Here is an 18192-nt window from a genome sequence, read left to right as displayed (position 1 = left end):
AAAGGTAAATATACAAAATGTAATCTAAGATAATTGATAAGAACATTAATAATTATAATTATTTGTTTATTGATATAATCGAGCATATTTAAAATAATATATTGTATAACAAACAGAAATATATATGTCGAAATGAAAATATATAGATTGCACTATTTAGGTATGTAGAAATTTATATATTTGCAAAAAATGTTACTTAATATATGTAATTTGAATTCGAATATTTTGCCTATTTCCATGAGTGAACCCATTTATCTGCAGAGTAAGGTATATCTAAAAAATACGCAACATATAAACATACTATAAATCATATATCCGACTGGAAACTATAAACTAAAATCATATAAGAGTTACATAATATTAGAATTAATAAATTTGTATTATTTTTCGAATCAAACATTATCATTTAATTTTAAAAGACGTACGCGCATGAATCATTTTGACGTCATTCAAGCTTATCAGTCATCTAAGATTTATTGAAACGAAATACGGTCGAAGCTGATTGGCAATGTTTTGGGTTTCATTGGTTCTGTACCACTGAAATTATATTTCAATTTATATTATATGAATTAAAACCAAATCTAACACTGCAAAAATATCGCATAGTTCTACGGAAAATCACAAACACAACGCAAGAGAAATTCCCTTTAATTCTTTTGATTACATATTATTTTATTAATTAAATAATTTTATTATTATAAGACCAAAATTATTTAAATATTTACTTCGTCGCCCGCGACTTCGATTGACTATTAGGTTGTTGGTTGTGATATTTTAGGCACAAAAATGTAACCTTTCTTGGAGTTCAAGTTTATTTCATATCAAACTTCATCAAATTCGGTTCAGCGGTTTGGTCGTGAAAGAGCGACAGACAGACAGGCGAAATGATCAAATTCAAATTAAAAACAATTAATAACACATTATGTAGTAACGGTTTATTTTGAGAGACGTCTGCGTTGAATATAGTGAGGAATCGAAGTGCCATTTTAATTACAGTTGATTACTTATATATTTAATAATTGTTTTCCTTGTGACTTTGTGTAAACTAGTAGAAAAATTGAAAATGTGTGTAAACAGGAAAACGGAGGATGAACGCTATTCGCTGAAAAATACCTTAACGTTACACACACACACACACACACATTTATAACTTTTAAAAGTAATAATTCTTGATTTCCAAGAACGATATGTATGTACAAGTCTATTTACGGAACCGAGAAGGAGTCTGGGATCTGAATAACGGGTATACTAGAAAATATGAACTGGACTTTCATTTAGTTCTTGAGAAATATAGCCAGTTTAAAATATGAGTTATTTCTTTTTAGATTTTACCATTAATTTCGTTTTGCATGATTTCTTTGTTATTTTGTCATAATCGTCAATCACTTAAGCAATTGTAATTATACGTAGACCACTAGGTTTCCTAGCGAGGCAAATTGGTAACAGCTAACTATGAGACAAAGAGCGACCATAATATTTTATTTCGTAAAGCTCCAGTCTGCCAAACTAATAAACCCAAATTCTTAGTTGGTTTTACTGTTTATTAGACTTTTCAATCAGATTATAGTTTATGTGTTACTCTAGGATATAATGTTTTTTAAGACCTATCTTAGGAAAGCTTTCAGCTCTGCGTTCAGATCCAAGCTAATAACATATCCTTTAATATTTAATTTCCTGGACAATACCTCCCTGTCTCAGCTTAAGAATTGAGAGTTGTCAATTCTAGGAAAACATGTAAACCCGTGACTATTTATATGGTAACTCTGACAATACCTTGTTCTGTTCCTGGACTATTGACTATTGACTATTGATACCAATATTTATTTTATTCTATATCGTATCACTATAACATGAAGAGTTTTCTTAGCCAATTAAAATAAAAAATAATATACAACTGTAGATAATTCGTCAATGTTATAAATGGGGGTAGTGTAAGACGTTCTGTGACACGGTGAAGCGATGATGTAAGGAAGGTAGCGGACAGAACGTGAATAAGAATGGCTGAAGATTCGGCTCAGTTGAGCGCCTTGGGAAAGGCATAATTCCAACAGTGGACTAATACAGGCTGATCATGATGACGATGATGATAATAACCATCAGTGATTATATCACAAACTGGGAAAGCCAGCCATCTAGCAAATATCAGATCATCTGATGTTAGCAACAAGATATAATATAAAACGTCAAAATGTATTAAATGAAAGGATGCTATTATATAATAACAAGAGACCCAACGCGGCTTCGCACGGCTGTTTTTGTATATAATACAAAAACCTCTCGAATTACTCTATCTATTAAAAAAACCGCATCATAATCCGTTGCGTGATTTTAAGTATCTAAGCATACATAGAACAGACAGCGGTAAGCGACTCTGTTTTATCCTGTGTAATGATAACGAAACAAAAAAAAACGAATCAGGAAATATTAACAAAAATATTTTACGAGCCTAATAATCCCAATGTTATTTTATCCGACGGAATTTTCTAGCTTTTATTTATTAATAAATTAAAGTCGAGGAATTCCGATCAAAAGGAAGACGGTCATGAACAAACAATTTCCTTCGACGTCTCGATGGGTTAAATAAAATTAGCATTAATTAAATAAAGCCCGAGTCAAAGTATTGCTTCGTGAAAAACATTATGTTCGTAAGAAATAAGTACAGATAATTTCGTTCGATATCTGAGGATTACGTTGATTATTTTCCGGGTGATGGATTATTTAGATTTTATCAACAATCCTTGCGTAATATATTGGGAGTACTGGATCGATTGTTCAGACACAAAGAAGTTTTCGTCTTAATAATGTTTCGAAATGTCCTTAAACGTTTTGGTTACTGAAATATCATAGAGAAACGTCTTTTTTCGATAAGAAGAGAATATGGCGGTCGGAGTTTGTGCAAGTCCACCAACTAATTACGTATTCGCGAAACTTCTTTTATGTTCCAGTATCAGAAGGGTGATTTTGTCATCATGACTTCCTTGATTAAATTTTTATTTCTCGAAAAAACCAATGCCTATGAGGGGCTGCGACTACAAAATATCAGGAAATAAATTTTGGGCGCCTACCTATTACAATACGACGTATGTATGACTATTGACGTATGTATGTATGATGTTTGATTTATTCATGTTTAATTTATATATTATGTTGCAATTTTATTTTAAAAGCGTTATCCGATAAGACTATAGCAAAAATACTCTCCTTGTTCAAAGATATACCAAATATCACGGTGACCGTTTGAACGGCCTAGCTGATAAAGTGCTGTACCGTCATCTCGATTATGGGTTACAATAGATTGCACAACGTAAAACCTTGTCCAACAACCAAATATATGTATCATTACATAGTGTAAAACAAAGTCGCTTACCGTTGTCCGTCCTTATGTATGCTTATACCTTTAAAATTAGGCAGCGGACTTCGATGCGATGATTTATACAACAACAACTGCAGCCTTCAAATTGCCACTGCTGGGCTAAAGGCCTCCTTTCCATTTGAGGAGAAGGTTTTGGAACATATTCCAACACGCTGTTCTAATGCGGGTTGATGGAATACACATGTGGCAGAATTTCTATGAAATTTGTCACATGCAGGTTTCCTCACGATGTTTTCCTTCACCGCTGAGCACGAGATGAATTATAAAGACAAATTAAGCACATGAATCAGCAGTGCTTGCCTGGGGTTGAACCCGCAATCATCGGTTAAGATGCACGCGCTCTAACCACTGGGCCATCTCGACTCTTACTCGGTTTTTTTTTAATAGATAGATTATTTCGAGAGGAAGGTATATAGCACAATATTGTTAAGAAACATTGATAATTTTAAAAGTTTGTAATGTGATGTCGTAACATCTTTTGTTATCAGTATTTTACCCGTTCGAAGCCGGGACAAGTCGTTAGTTATTTAATTTTTTTTTATGGTATAGGTTGGCGGACGAGCATATAGGCCACCTGATGGTAAGTGGTCACCATCACTCATAGACAATGACGCTGTAAGAAATATAATAACTATTCCTTACATCGTTAATGTGCCACCAACCATGGGAACTAAGATTTTATGTCCCTTGTGCCTGTAGTTACACTGGCTCACTCACCCTTCAAACCGGAACACAACAATACTGAGTACTATTATTTGGCTGTTAATAAAATTCCTACACGTGCCAATTTTCATGGTGATCGGTCAAACGATGACAAAGTCTATTAATATGAAACAGATAAACCAATATGCATTTTTATATAAAAGATATGGACATAGTATATTGATGTACTTACTTTATTAAATACCCAATCTTTTACTACAATAACTATAAAAACCAGCTTATACCCGAGGCTTCAACTGTCTGTGTTCACATTTTATGTAGCATTTATTAGTTCAAGATTTAAGGTACATATCTCTTTTACATTATATCCAAATCTGTTCAGATTTTTTGTAATTAAATACCAAACTTGTACAATTATAATAATATTCTAGAAAATACTATTTTATTTTAGTAATATGTTGAATGATGATGACGGTATTTGTGTTACTGAACATACTATTATCCTAGTACTAGTATCCCAGTAACATATACAATAATTATACGTTATTATTATTGGTAAATAACGACTTATATAATAACTTTGTGAAGGTAGTATTTTTTAGTACTCTCACGGTTTGACAACAAAGTATTACGCCTTTTTACTTTTATCGTATCAATTTCATAGTATTTCCCATTTGTTTGTTCGTTTAATTTTATCAATAAAAAATGCGTGGAATTATTACTTGTTGTCTTCCAGGCAGGATATATTACATACATATATAATTATATATAACTAACATGACTGTATTTTTGAATGTTAAAAAATAGTAACTACTGAGTTTCTTAAGGTTCTTCTCGGTAAAATCTATTTTCCGAACCGGTTGTAGCTTCACTTAATAACAGTGCTTGTAAAAGCCTACTTGAAACGTAAATTTTGTTTTTTTTTTTAATAAATTTCATCCTACTGTATCCTATACCTTATATCTATCTATGTCAAATCGTCTCTTGATTCTTTTATAGCTACGTCGAGTTAGTCGAAATAAAGCTTTTAAATTGCTTTTAACGCTTATGTGGAGTCACTGACAGACTATATTCATAATGGCGGCTGAATTAATTGAGCTAACCTCCATTTTGGTCTTATTTAAAGTAGAATGATAAAAATCAGCCAATCATCAAATAATTTGCATGTGTTTAATAAGATCTTTAAAAAAGGTTTTATTGAAAATATGTATGTCAAATAATATTCTGATTTATTTATTATATTAATATTAACTACCGACTAGGCTAGAGAAGGTTTCTCTTTAGCTCCAAGCCAAAATAATTAGATTAATAAGAAGCCTTTTTTCAAACTTCGAATAAAAAGAGTTTTATTCGAAATGTTCGTTTCAGTTCAACAGTTAAGTATAAAAATAACAAATTTTCAGGAAGTCATTTCTGCAATTTAAGTGACTAATGCTTTGGACTTATTAACAGCATAGACAAAATATAGTAATATAAACAAAAAGAAATAGTATAGTAAGTAATTACGTTATTTGTTATCAATTAACAAAGTACACATTGCATAAAACGGTCATCTTAATTTTACTATTAAAACTATATACCTATTATGTTAATGAAACATACTAGATGCAAACACATATAGTGATGGCATTACTTATTATTAGTTAATATACGATAGTAAAGATGGTTCGATTCCATATAATCTCTGTAATAATACTATAAATTAATGAAATATTGACTATCTAATTCATGAAAAAAGATTATTCGGTAACACGCTGTCTGTACATACTGACGGTATAAAAAACAGATTTCACAATACTTAATGGAAATAATTTAATAAAATTGACCTTTAATTTAAAATAGTATATCTATATATAGGCACTAGTAGACTCGGCGACTAGATTTGGCGACGTAATACGTTGTTATATTACATGATAATAACTAGCCAAAATAACTGAAACACGCTGTACATAATGGTACAAATTTTAGAACAAAATATGCAGAGATTTATGTGTGATATTTATGATCAAAAGAAAAGCAGCGATCTTTATAAATAATACTGCTCAATAAGTGGAAAATTAGATTCAGTGTTATATCTTGGGTTTCGGAAAAGCATTAAAAGTCGCTGTCGTTGGTCTGCGCTTGATTTCCCTCCCGTCGAGTCCAATTACTGCCCCAGAGGAATTAATACTACCTGTATTTTGAATATACTTGTCAACTGTAATAATAAATCCGATGCAGCTGGTATTCGATGGCAGCTTTAGCCTAATCACAGCCTCACAGCAGGAGACTCGTGAAATATCAAAATGCACAATTTATCTAAAGTAAATCTTTTGAATTATGAAATAGCATTTTGTCAGATTCTGGTTTTCTACGTGTAGTTTCAATGCAGTTATACAAGGGAGTAAAATGTATTTAACGTTCAATTTATAAAATATATTGCTGACAATTTGACAAAGTTTGTGTAACCGATTGTCTTGATCATGAAATAGGACTGTGTTAATACGATAAATGTTTTGAATACCGTTATTGAAGAAAGTATCACAATACACGAGCTATCAAACAAGAACAAGATTATAAGGATAACATAATCAAGGAATTCTTAATTTAAATTGCTCTTCCTTTCATTTGTTATATAGTTTTTATGTCAATCAATGTTGTTTTCTCTTTCTTTCATAATTGATTTGACATTGAGTAGAAGAGGACAGCATTGTTTTAATAACTTATTCAATGACGATTTATTATTTCCACTAAAACAAATCCACAATTACATTCCATTTTTAAAACTGTAATAAATAAACCATGTCCTTTTATACGATATCATTTTCGAACTTTTATTGAGAAATGTCATTTCGAATGAGATTTCTTGGTATTATATTAAATATAAATAACTCATCTCATTTCCAACTTTAAATCAAGTTTTCCATATTACGATATGCGACTCTAAATAAATAAATAAATATTGGACACATATATTACGCTGATGCTAATATAAGTAGCTAAAGCACTTGACAAACACCCAGACCCAAGACAACAGAGTGCCGTACCAATGAAAACCGGTGTACACACTACCGGACCATGGAGTTCGTCACTGTGTAGTTCTTATAAATAAATGTTACGCTTGCTTTGACAGACTTCGAGATACCGTGACCGAAAAAAGCATACGTGAATGTCCGATAAAATGTTTATCAACAGTAATTCAATCCGTGGCCCTGTAGCGGCGAGGTTCACGACCAATGCGCCATAGGGTCATTTAAGGCAGACCCAAATTATATAAATACATCAATACTATTTTGGTATTTAATTAAAAAAATAAAAGAATAATCTAAGATAATCTAATATAATATTAAAGTTTATCATTTATTAATTATATATTTATTGCTTTTAGACGATAAAAATCGCCTTTCCGCCACGTATTTTCAAGAAATTTATTTGAAAAAGATTCACAGACGGGAAACATCTTACATTCCATTGTAAGACTTACATTTATGTAATACTTATCTCATAATTTGCAAATGTCTTCGATGTGCGATACTAGAGAGCGACTTCGGAATGAAATAAAGATATTATTTATATAATAAATTCACTTAAAAAGTCTTAATAAATAAGATAAAAGGGTTGCACATTAAAGCATTATGCGCATTAAATTAAAATGGTAATATCTTATCATCATGATAAGCCATGCAAGAGAATTAAGACAATCTGGCAGGTGTGATTAATGATATTGAAATCTGTCGAATATTATATTCCAAGAAAATATAATTGGAAATAAAAATAGTACTCTCGTTTTGATGTTCAACTATTATTTTAGTAATAGGAGGACCCTGCATCTGTTACATCTATACCTACGATTGATATCATTCAAAGAACTTAAATGTACCGCACTGGAAGCCTTAGCCAGGCAATAGGACGTTAACAGCCTTTCCTTACATTGCTTACTTGTATTTATATTTATACGTTTCTATACATATAATAAAATTTGAGTGTCTGTTTGTAATATTAAAATATATATTTTTTACCCAATGCATATGTATGTATACACGGTACATATACCAAAATAACATTTTTTACAATTTTTGTCTGCTGCTGGATCGAGTTTGATGGGACTTTCACTGACAGATAACTGGTATTATAAGGAGTAACTCATGAAGTAAAATGAAATGTAACATACTTTATGCACATACAATGAACTTAATAATATACAAATTAATAAAACAACAAATTGGCTGTACATTGACCAATAAGAGGGTCAATACTTACACGTTCCGGACATTATTTCGATCCAAATCCAATTATTCCTCACAAAAAAACAACTAAGAAACAATTCTACTTATACTCTATTCCGGTCGTAACAGGAAAAAGGCGAATAAACACAATTTGACAGCAAATTGACGCCATATCATTGGCCGAGAGCTTGTTTAATCTTTATTCACTATAGATTTGCGAATTAACATCGCTTTGACGTCGACGAAACTGTTATCGGTGTTTTGGAAGTAAAATTAAAGTGGATATAAGTAGTTAAGTGCAATAGTTTTGTATGATAAAGTAACGGCCTGTAAATTTCAAACTGCTGGGCTAATGGCCTCCTCTCCCATTGAGGAGAGGGTTTGGAACATATTTCACCACGCTGTTCCAATGCGGGTTGGTGGAATGCGCATGTCGCAGATTTTCAATGAAATTAGACGCATGCAGGTTTCCTCACGATATTTTCCTTCACCTTCAATTATAAACACAAATTAAGCACATATATATAGCGGTGCTCGCCTGGGTTCGAACGCGAAATCATCGGTTAAGATGCACGTGTTCTAACCACTGGGCCATCTCGGCTCGTAGTTTTGTATGATAAATACTCGTATTTATCATATAAAACTAATATATAATACATATACATTAATCATAAGTAGTGCACAATATTGATAAGTTATTAGAAAATCGCATGAAATACGAAGATTTAGTTTGTTTAACTTTTTCCGCTTCCTTTGAAATCTATAATAACATTGTAAATTGGAAAGCAACTCTGACTGTCTGTCTGACGCTCTTTCACGACCAAACTGCTGAACCGAATTTGGTAAAATTTGGTATGTAACAAACTTGAACTTCAGGAAAAGACATAGCAAGGCTACGTTTTTTGCCTGACACATGACAATCAACACGCAAGCGAAGCCACGGGCCACTACTAGGCTACATTTATATTACTATATTATATTTCGATACTATCTTGGTTATATACAGGTATAATATACGGAACCGCAACAGGATTGCGGTTGTGGGTTGAACATCAGCGATTACGTTTCGATTCGATATCGATAAAATGTCATTTCGTTAGAAAACATGGCGCCCACTCTTTACTTAGAATTTAATTTAAAAAACTCATGTATGTATATTTAAAGGTACCTGATATATATGTAGTCTTTTGTTACTTTTTGTTTGTTAGTTGTTATGTGAAATGATATGAAACTTTTTGCTACTTATTGGCTTTCAACTAAAATGCTCATTCTAAAAGTTTTGTGGAAAAAAAACAAGGGTACTTTAGTTCTATCTATATTTTATAATAAAAAAATAATTAATTAAATCAAATTATTAGTGTCGAAGTTTATTTCAGATGTATAGCAAAAATTTCTCTAAATCATGATGAAAATGTAACAGCTTACATAATAAAGTTAAACAAAGGGGAAATATTGAAAAAAGATAAATTAATCATGGTACGCTAATCTAAGAGAATACATAGAAAGAGTGCATTATAAAGATTTAAATAAAAAAATAAAAAAACAAAAGACTATTATAACAATATTGTTAATCTGGGTAATAATAAGCTTTCGTATAAGCTTTTCTATTGTCCTGATATTGGATTAAATTAAATGCAAATGTAAAAGCTAAGCAAAATTAAGTACTCTATCTTTTTCTCAAATAAAATCTGATTAACTAATTGAATTTTAATCTGATCGATCATTGGTCGATGCGAGCCGATGACGTGATAGTCAGCCAATGAGCGTTCAATTGTACTCAGTAGTTCTCATTCCTTAGTGGCTGTGGGAGTTGGGTCATTTTTACTTCACATGATCAACTATACGAGAGCCGAGATGGCCCTGTGGTTAGAACGCGTGCATCTTAACCGATGATTGCGGGATAAACCCAGGTAAACACCGCTGAATATTTATGTGTTTAATTAGTGTTTATAATTCATCTCGTGCTCGGTGGTGAAGGAAAACATCGTGAGGAACCTGCATGTGTCTAATATTATAGAAATTCTGTCACATGTGTATTCAACCAAACGCATAGGGAGAGGAGGCTTTAGCCCAGCAGTGGGAAATTAACAGGCTGTTGTTATTGATTGACTATCGCGACTTGGATCATTGAAAATACATGTTCAATTGAATAAATATAATATATTTTATTATTAGTGAGCAAATATTACAGATTAAATTTACATATCTACTACGGAAGTTGGAAACTCTTTCTTACAGCACTTTATCTATTTCTGCAACTTATCGAGGATTACAAATTAGAATCCTATAACAGTGATACGCCTATTGTAATACATTATCATTAATTCTTCAATATATAATTACGTCAATAGAAAAACAATGAGACATTTTTACAACAATATATTTTTTTAAATGTCTTATATAGACAGCGATTATTGTTTCTGTATGTGTATACATAATAAACATATCCTCATAAGTAGGTACATATTCTTTTCTGTGACTTTACTTAAATCATGAGATGGCCTAGTGGTTGGAACGCGTGCATCTTAACCGATGATTGCGGGCTCAAACCCAGACAAGCACCGATATATATATATGTGTACTTAATTTGTGTTTATAATTCATCTCGTGCTCAGCGGTGAAAGGAAACATCGTGAGGAAAGCTGCACGTGTCTAATTTCATGGAAATTCTGCCACAACTGCATTCCACCAACTCGCATTGGAACAGCGTGGAAGAATATGTTCCAAACCCTCTCCAAATATACAGGCTATTACTTTACTGTACTACTTAAATAATGATAAGAAAAATGCTATTACTTTGGGTATGTTTTACATCATGTCATGGTATAAAACTCTTCATGTGACTACTATTTAATAAAAGTCGTTAAAAGCTATCTAGTAAGTATTCTATATACTCACAAATGTAATTCATAGAAGATTATCGTCTCGATAGATCGATTTCAAGTACAATTATAACAAATATAAATAGGAGTCTGGTTTGTCAGGCGAGAACTGACAGAAAGATAATATAAACTGTTCCAAATGTAGCTAGCGCTGTGAGTTATATTGAGAGAATAGTATCCTGACTGTCGTAGCCTATGAGTAAGAGGAAGGAAAGCCAGACAGGCTGGCGCCGTTACGCGTTACGTAACGAATCGGTTTACCTGTATAAGAAGTTATCACTTCAAATTTATGTATAAATCTATATATATTAAAAATATGTAGATTAATAGGGCTTAATTTTGCTATTTTATAGAGTATTGATGCGGAAATCGTCCACGTGTAAGTAAGCAACCTTCACCCGTTGAAATCATTAGGTTCAAAAACTATTTATACTCTATTACCGGTATAATGCACGATTTCTTTTGTAGCTATTTATATTTCTATCGAAGTCATATGAATTCTGAACATTAATTTTGTCGTATTAACGAATAAATTGAAACAAGGTTTTTTTCAATTCTGAAATAGTTGAGACGATTTTAGAGCATTATTCTGTAATTGAAGGACCTAAATAGTCAAACTGAGTATTACATTTTTTATTAAAACAGGTCCTTAGGTGTTCAAATGTTATGAATTATTGTTGTTAAGTAGTTTTTAATGTCGATCGAATACAAATAAAATTACCGGCGGTAATAGTAACATAGGAAATCATCGAGTTTATATAAGAATAGAATTTAGTAATTCGATTCTAGTTAAGTCCCACTTCGCTGGAATATTACTAAATGTTCTTAATCAAGACACATTAAAGTTCCTTACATTGTGATGTAATTTGTTTATCAAAAATTATCATTGGATTTTTTCAATTTAAAGTCACTGGCAGGTCAGGCAGTCAGTAGCAGGATTAGACATATTAAAATGTCACTTAAAAGTAACATAATTTACTATAATTCTACGTACAGCTTACTGTTGCTATATTTTGCTTATAATTAATGAGATTTGGAATGGGTATTGACGAGACATCCAGCTATAAACTTGTACTAGCTTGAATTTTTACATCCTACAGTGTCAAAACACACATAATTATGGTACATTATTTAACAATAATATCATAATATGGTTGAAATGGCCAAAATAACGTAACATTTACAACTCTTGGATCTTAAAGGAAAATGTTATCTTATCGCGTGCTCCGTTCATTTCTTGTTCCGCGTTATACGAAAACATTAAGAAGCGGACGATTGTTGGGTGACGACGACAGTGGAACATAAATGTTCAACTAAAGTTGTTACATACTTTACTTCATATATGTATATTGAAATGGGCACACTTACTTCATCGTTGTAGTAACAATTTCTCTCTTCAGCTTGGAAGGATTTAATTCCGGATGTCGTGTAAGTACGTTCCGGGGACACGGCGATCATCACTTCTGTAGCTGGATTCGCCATACGAACAGGTGAATCGAGGTCCGGGACATTGTATGCGTTATCGATGAACACCTGGCGAAAGATATAAAAAATACATAAACGATAATAAAAACGTAGAGCTGGCATTGGTCGATTTCTATACAGATACTGCAATACTAATTTAATTATATTTAATCACTTTCAACAATCAACAATCATCTGTCCTAAGAGTGTGAACAGATGGCAATTTAAATGTAATTTGACATGCAAAAGGATCGTACATAAATAAAAAAATTTAACAAAAAAAAAACCGACTTCAAACTAAACACTATTTTAGAACAAATTAATGTGCACTAAAAAGTAATAAAAATAATTGCGTATTCAACATATTTTTAGACTCCTAAGTCAGATCAAATGAAAAATATTAGACTCATTAAAAGTCGACTTACGATTTTAATATGTATTTATAGTTATTGTTATATTTGGAGCCGTATAATAAACGAATTGATAACCTCCTCCTTTTTGAAGTCGGTTGAAAAGTGCTCGCTAAAGCCTACTGAATAAAATGTATTTTGAATTTGTTTATATAAAAAATGTAAGTTTTACATTTTATGTTTGGACACGCGACAGATGTGCAATTTTTATGGATCAGAACCGTTACACAAACACTTTTACTTGAAAAAATATTGATGCCAGTGTGCTTTTATTTTACGCAGCATCATGTACTGTTTGGAAAGAGATTTCAGCTTTTACCACCTGCTTGACGCTGATATATGTAATCTCGGTTTTGTTTCCCTCCAACATGAAAACAGGGGTCTGTAAGTGTTTTTAACCTATCTACGTAAGATGATCTACGACGGCTATTGCAAGGCTTTATTACACTATACCGAAACTAAACAGTATAGATATAATTTTCCCTTTGATTAGAACTTAATAAAATTCAGTAATCGCCAACAGCTTTGCACGCGGTGTGGGAACTTCTTGTGAAATGTTAGACATAATTCTATCCGTCTGTGTACAGTACGCCACGACTTAGATGTAGCATCGACAAAACTCGTAAAAGATTATCGAATCTATAGCGACGAATAACGTCGAATGGCGCGATAAGGAGCTATTTCTATTGGTTGTATAAATCGGCAGTAATCGGTTTTATTGAATTTGCCGATGCTACAACTAAGTTGTGTCGTACTATAATTCAAATTTGATTCAAACCAAATTTCTTGAAAATCATACTTAAATAGAAGAGTTAATAAAAAAATCATACAATTTTAAAATTCATCTCCAGTTTATGATGGAGGATTTAACAAATAATTCCAATAATAATTTTTATTTATTTTTTTCATTTTTGTTTGTTTAAACGCGCTTATCTCAGAATCAGACAATCCGATTTGATAATTCTTTTTGCGTTAAATAGCCCGTTTATTGATAAAGATTATATGTGTAGACAATACAAAATTATTGATTACGCTAAATTGACAATGACATGTAATAATCGTAAATAATTAAATACTTTTTTTACAATCAATTAAAAAATCGAATACAAGAGAATAAATTCATCGTTAATCGACTTAATTATATTCAATAAAGAAATGATTTAAAATATATATATTAATGTTTATATGGTCACAAATGTTATAAAGTTACTAAACAGTTTCTGTGAGGGGAAGGGAAAGCTGTAGCATAGACAATATTATCATAATGACTGAACTGCTGAACCGACCGCTAATAAACTTAACATAGATTATCGGAACTGTTTTTTTTTATATTCATTTGGCAAACAATACGGATTATAAGTCCATTTCATAAATGAATTAATACAATAATATGGAAGGTAAAATCTAAGATGAACCCGTGGTTTTATGAATAATACGAAAAATTTCACCCCAATTTCACCCATCCAGGGGTGAAATAAAAAAAACATTTTGTTTTTAACCGGAACTCTAACAATCAACATGAAAAAATGTAATTCACATTAATAGGGAAAATGTGTAAAAAATATTTTTTGTCTATAAAATGATTCATATATTCTAAATCTTTATTTGTAAACTTTATTATAGATTTGATAAACTATAAATAGCATAACGAAACACTTATACACATACGTGATGTTTTATCTTTTAAAAGAGTTCTACATATAAAACAATAAATTAATTATAGATTATTCATACAAGTAGCTTAGGTATAATTTAACAATGGATTATTTTAACAATAAGTATTATTTATTATATAACGAATTCTATTGGACACAAATTAATGTTAATAATGAAAGATAAATTTATAATTAAACCTTCTTTATAAAAAATACAGATTATAAAACATACAGGGTATATATCTAAGCTTGCCCGACAGAGGATCTCCGGTCGTGGTGACGGGATTGTCGCTAATATATATCGATATTATTTTGCACTAGTGTGTTCACAACCTATTGTATGTATTCCGTTACTCTCCCGACGGGACTGTAATCGGACATGAAGAGAAATCAGAGGTAAAACAAATGCTTTATAAAATAAATAAAAATATATAAAACCACTGTGCTTAATTTCAGTGAGAAAACCAATTAGGGTTTTGTTTGAATTACTTAATATAATAATTTATTTTTATATCAGAGATAACTTTGAGACATTACCTCCAGATTAGTAGAGTAAGGTCTTTTTCCATATACATTTGAATTTACCGCCTAATTTCATCGCAGGTCCGAAATTCGAGTACTCTCATGTATATGTAATGATTACGTTAATACAATCGAATTACTATTTATAGGGCACGTGGAAATTAACGAATCTTCGAATTAAAGAATCGCCTCTATGATGGTCCATGACTAAACTTTTTAATTTTTATTTTTTTTTCCTCCTTCCTTATTTTTGTTTCCCCCACGTAGAAAGTATGGGGTATATCAGACTCGTCGTACACCGGAATAATCACTAAAAAAACCAGCGGTCCATTATATCAGCATTTATGTTTTGTTCAGACCATAGTCACAAGTTACCGGATAATTTGATATATATGGTCCTCTTTTGGGAGCGCTCCTTGTATCCTTGTGGTATACATTCTGTATATAAAACTAAATAATACAAAACTTTTAAAACGATAGGTATGCTTTAAAAAAGTAATCACACCTATAAACTATTAAAACTTTGTAATATTGAATACATATTATCTTCAAAAAATTATAAGCGAACTAAATATTCGGGTTTTATATCAAATAACTTTTTTGTTCCATTTTCTGTCGAAATGCTTGGCCCTTGGAGTAGTGGTTCAAAAGGCTTCATCAAAAGTATAACACCTCGCCTCATTGCCTCCACTGGTGACAGGAGGAGGATGGTGGCAAGAATGCTGCTAGCATTCTTGCCACCATTCCACGCGGTCAAGATTTATACAGTAACTAGTTTTAGTTCATATTTATATAAATTTAAGCATTTAATGTTATTAATTCTTATGTTAATAAATAATCTTCTATTAGTAAGTTGTCTTTGAAATTGATCACATACTTAATATTAAAGTGTGTATATAAAATTTTATGAAAAATAACATATAAGAATGATTCTTTTAATGTGAAAATTAAGCGATAATACAACTTTACGGCTTAATATAATAATATTTTCCCGCTAAAAACATATAAAGCCGAGTTCACCATAATTTAATAATACGTTTTAACGGGAAACAGGAATTTCACAGAAGCGTCCTGGTCTCCCGATAAACATCGTTTATTCGCATTACTCGATTAATTGTAACCAAAGCTGAAACCCTTGATTCAAAAAACAACATTTTGTATTCATTTTATTAATAACATCTATTCGAGAAAAAAATATACATTTCATTTTATAATATATGGATTCCAATCTGCATTTGTTTTTCACATCTCCAATTTTTGGAAAAGCTATACGAGATAAGACTTCCTTCTGGAGTGAACTCCCATTAGGTAGTGAATAGGAAAAGGTTATACAAATTTAATGGCACCTAAGTAACCTGCTATGAACCCAAACTAGCTGACTTGAGCGAGTCGCAAGGCTTATGACCCCTATCAGAGGTGGTTTTGGAGTTGGTACAAGAGCCAATCAAGACAACAGACTATCTTCCCTTGTACTTGTCATAATTTCAAGTAAAGAATTTAGTTCATGTTTAAATAATATTGCATAATATTACAAAACGTAAAATAAAATGAAAATAGCCTTTTTTTCTACTACAAAGAACTTATAGTAGTATTTATTCAAGGTATATAGTTAGGAAAATTATAGATACTTAGTTTTTGTATATAAATACATAAAAAGGATATTAAAGAATATTTGTAGTAATCACTAGTATGGAAATTTTTAGTAGGCATCTCCAAAACCTTTTCATACATCTCTGTCCCGTGCCGTTCACACCCAATCAGATCCATTGTAACGTAAGTCATTTTATTATTAAGATAACATATACTTTATGTATACAAACAGAAATGGTTGATGGCTTCATGTTCCCTCTATTTGATTATTATGCATTGATGGGCTTTGGCATTGTGCCGTATATGCACATAGGTATTAAAGTAAACAGTCAGTAAAGTTACATATTCTACAACTAAAATATTTCACATCTGTGTATTTCATATTCTTTGGCATATATCATGTATAAAAGTCGAAGCATTGCATATGTAAGACAGAGTGTCTATCAAGTGCGTCACAGTCCGTATAATTGTACCGTCTCGTTAATAAATCGTGAACCAGTTAGTGACTTTCATTATCCTCTACAGAAGCCAAGCAACAACATTTTGGCTTACGTTCGAACAATGTCAAAATAATATTGTAAGTTTAGGATAACAAATTAAAAAGAAATATTTTCAGGAAATACTGTGCCATATCTTTTAATACACGCTATACACCAATAGATACTTTTATCTTATTAATTACGTTATCTCTTACAGAATTTATGTGAAAATTGATATTGCAAAAGAAAAGTTCCAATAAGACTTACCAATGAGCCGAGTGACGCAAAGCTAGTGCTGTAATAATCAGATGGATCCGTTCTAAGAATTGTTGTTAGCGCGGTCTGATAGCCGCAGGAGGCAACCCTTCTCGGAGTTGGAAAACGAAATGATCTTATCCTGTTGAAGTGATATATTATATTTAAAATTTATTCCATAATAAAATAACATTGTAAGAACGCATTGTCCAAAACCACAAACTGTAAGTTCACCGTGGAAAACGATCGTGAAAATTGAGACAGTAAAATTTATTATAATAATTCAAACTCAAATTTCTTGCATTACACTATTTACACTTTTATATTGATGATCAAATGAAACCCTTCCACAATTGTAAAGGATACACGAAATAAAATAACATTTCACTAAATTAGTTTTTGAGAATAACACTTACGACGGATAAATGAAAATATAAAACAGATTTTAAAATTTAAAACTAATTAGCCTGGATCTCGAAATTATTATTTTCAAATTAATACAAGAATTTGAGAATACAGTGAAACCTGGTCAAGTGAAACTTCAAGGGACCTGCAGTGTTGTTTCACTTATAGAGGTATTCCACTAACCCAGTATCTCAGATACCCAGGTATAAATAAATACCTGTCTCAGATATAGAGGTGCGCTTTGACATTTTGCAAATAAACATCTTTATGGTAGTAAAGCAAAACTAAA

At 31.4% G+C, this 18192-nt stretch overlaps 1 protein-coding gene across 1 annotated transcript in view; it reads right to left on the bottom strand.

Annotated features, from left to right (window-relative positions):
* Window positions 1-12653, bottom strand: part of LOC124543399 (sodium channel protein Nach-like) — a 28745-nt gene extending 16092 nt beyond the window's left edge. The window contains exon 1 of the mRNA XM_047121616.1: window positions 12492-12653. Coding sequence (XP_046977572.1) covers window positions 12492-12605 — 114 coding nt within the window. The 5' untranslated portion in view covers window positions 12606-12653. The remainder of the gene's footprint in view (window positions 1-12491) is intronic.
* Window positions 12654-18192: the final 5539 nt, after the last annotated feature.

This window comes from Vanessa cardui, chromosome Z (assembly GCF_905220365.1).
Source record: "Vanessa cardui chromosome Z, ilVanCard2.1, whole genome shotgun sequence".
NCBI classification, from domain to species: Eukaryota; Metazoa; Arthropoda; class Insecta; order Lepidoptera; family Nymphalidae; genus Vanessa; species Vanessa cardui.
This window is presented reverse-complemented; position numbering and strand designations above follow the sequence as displayed.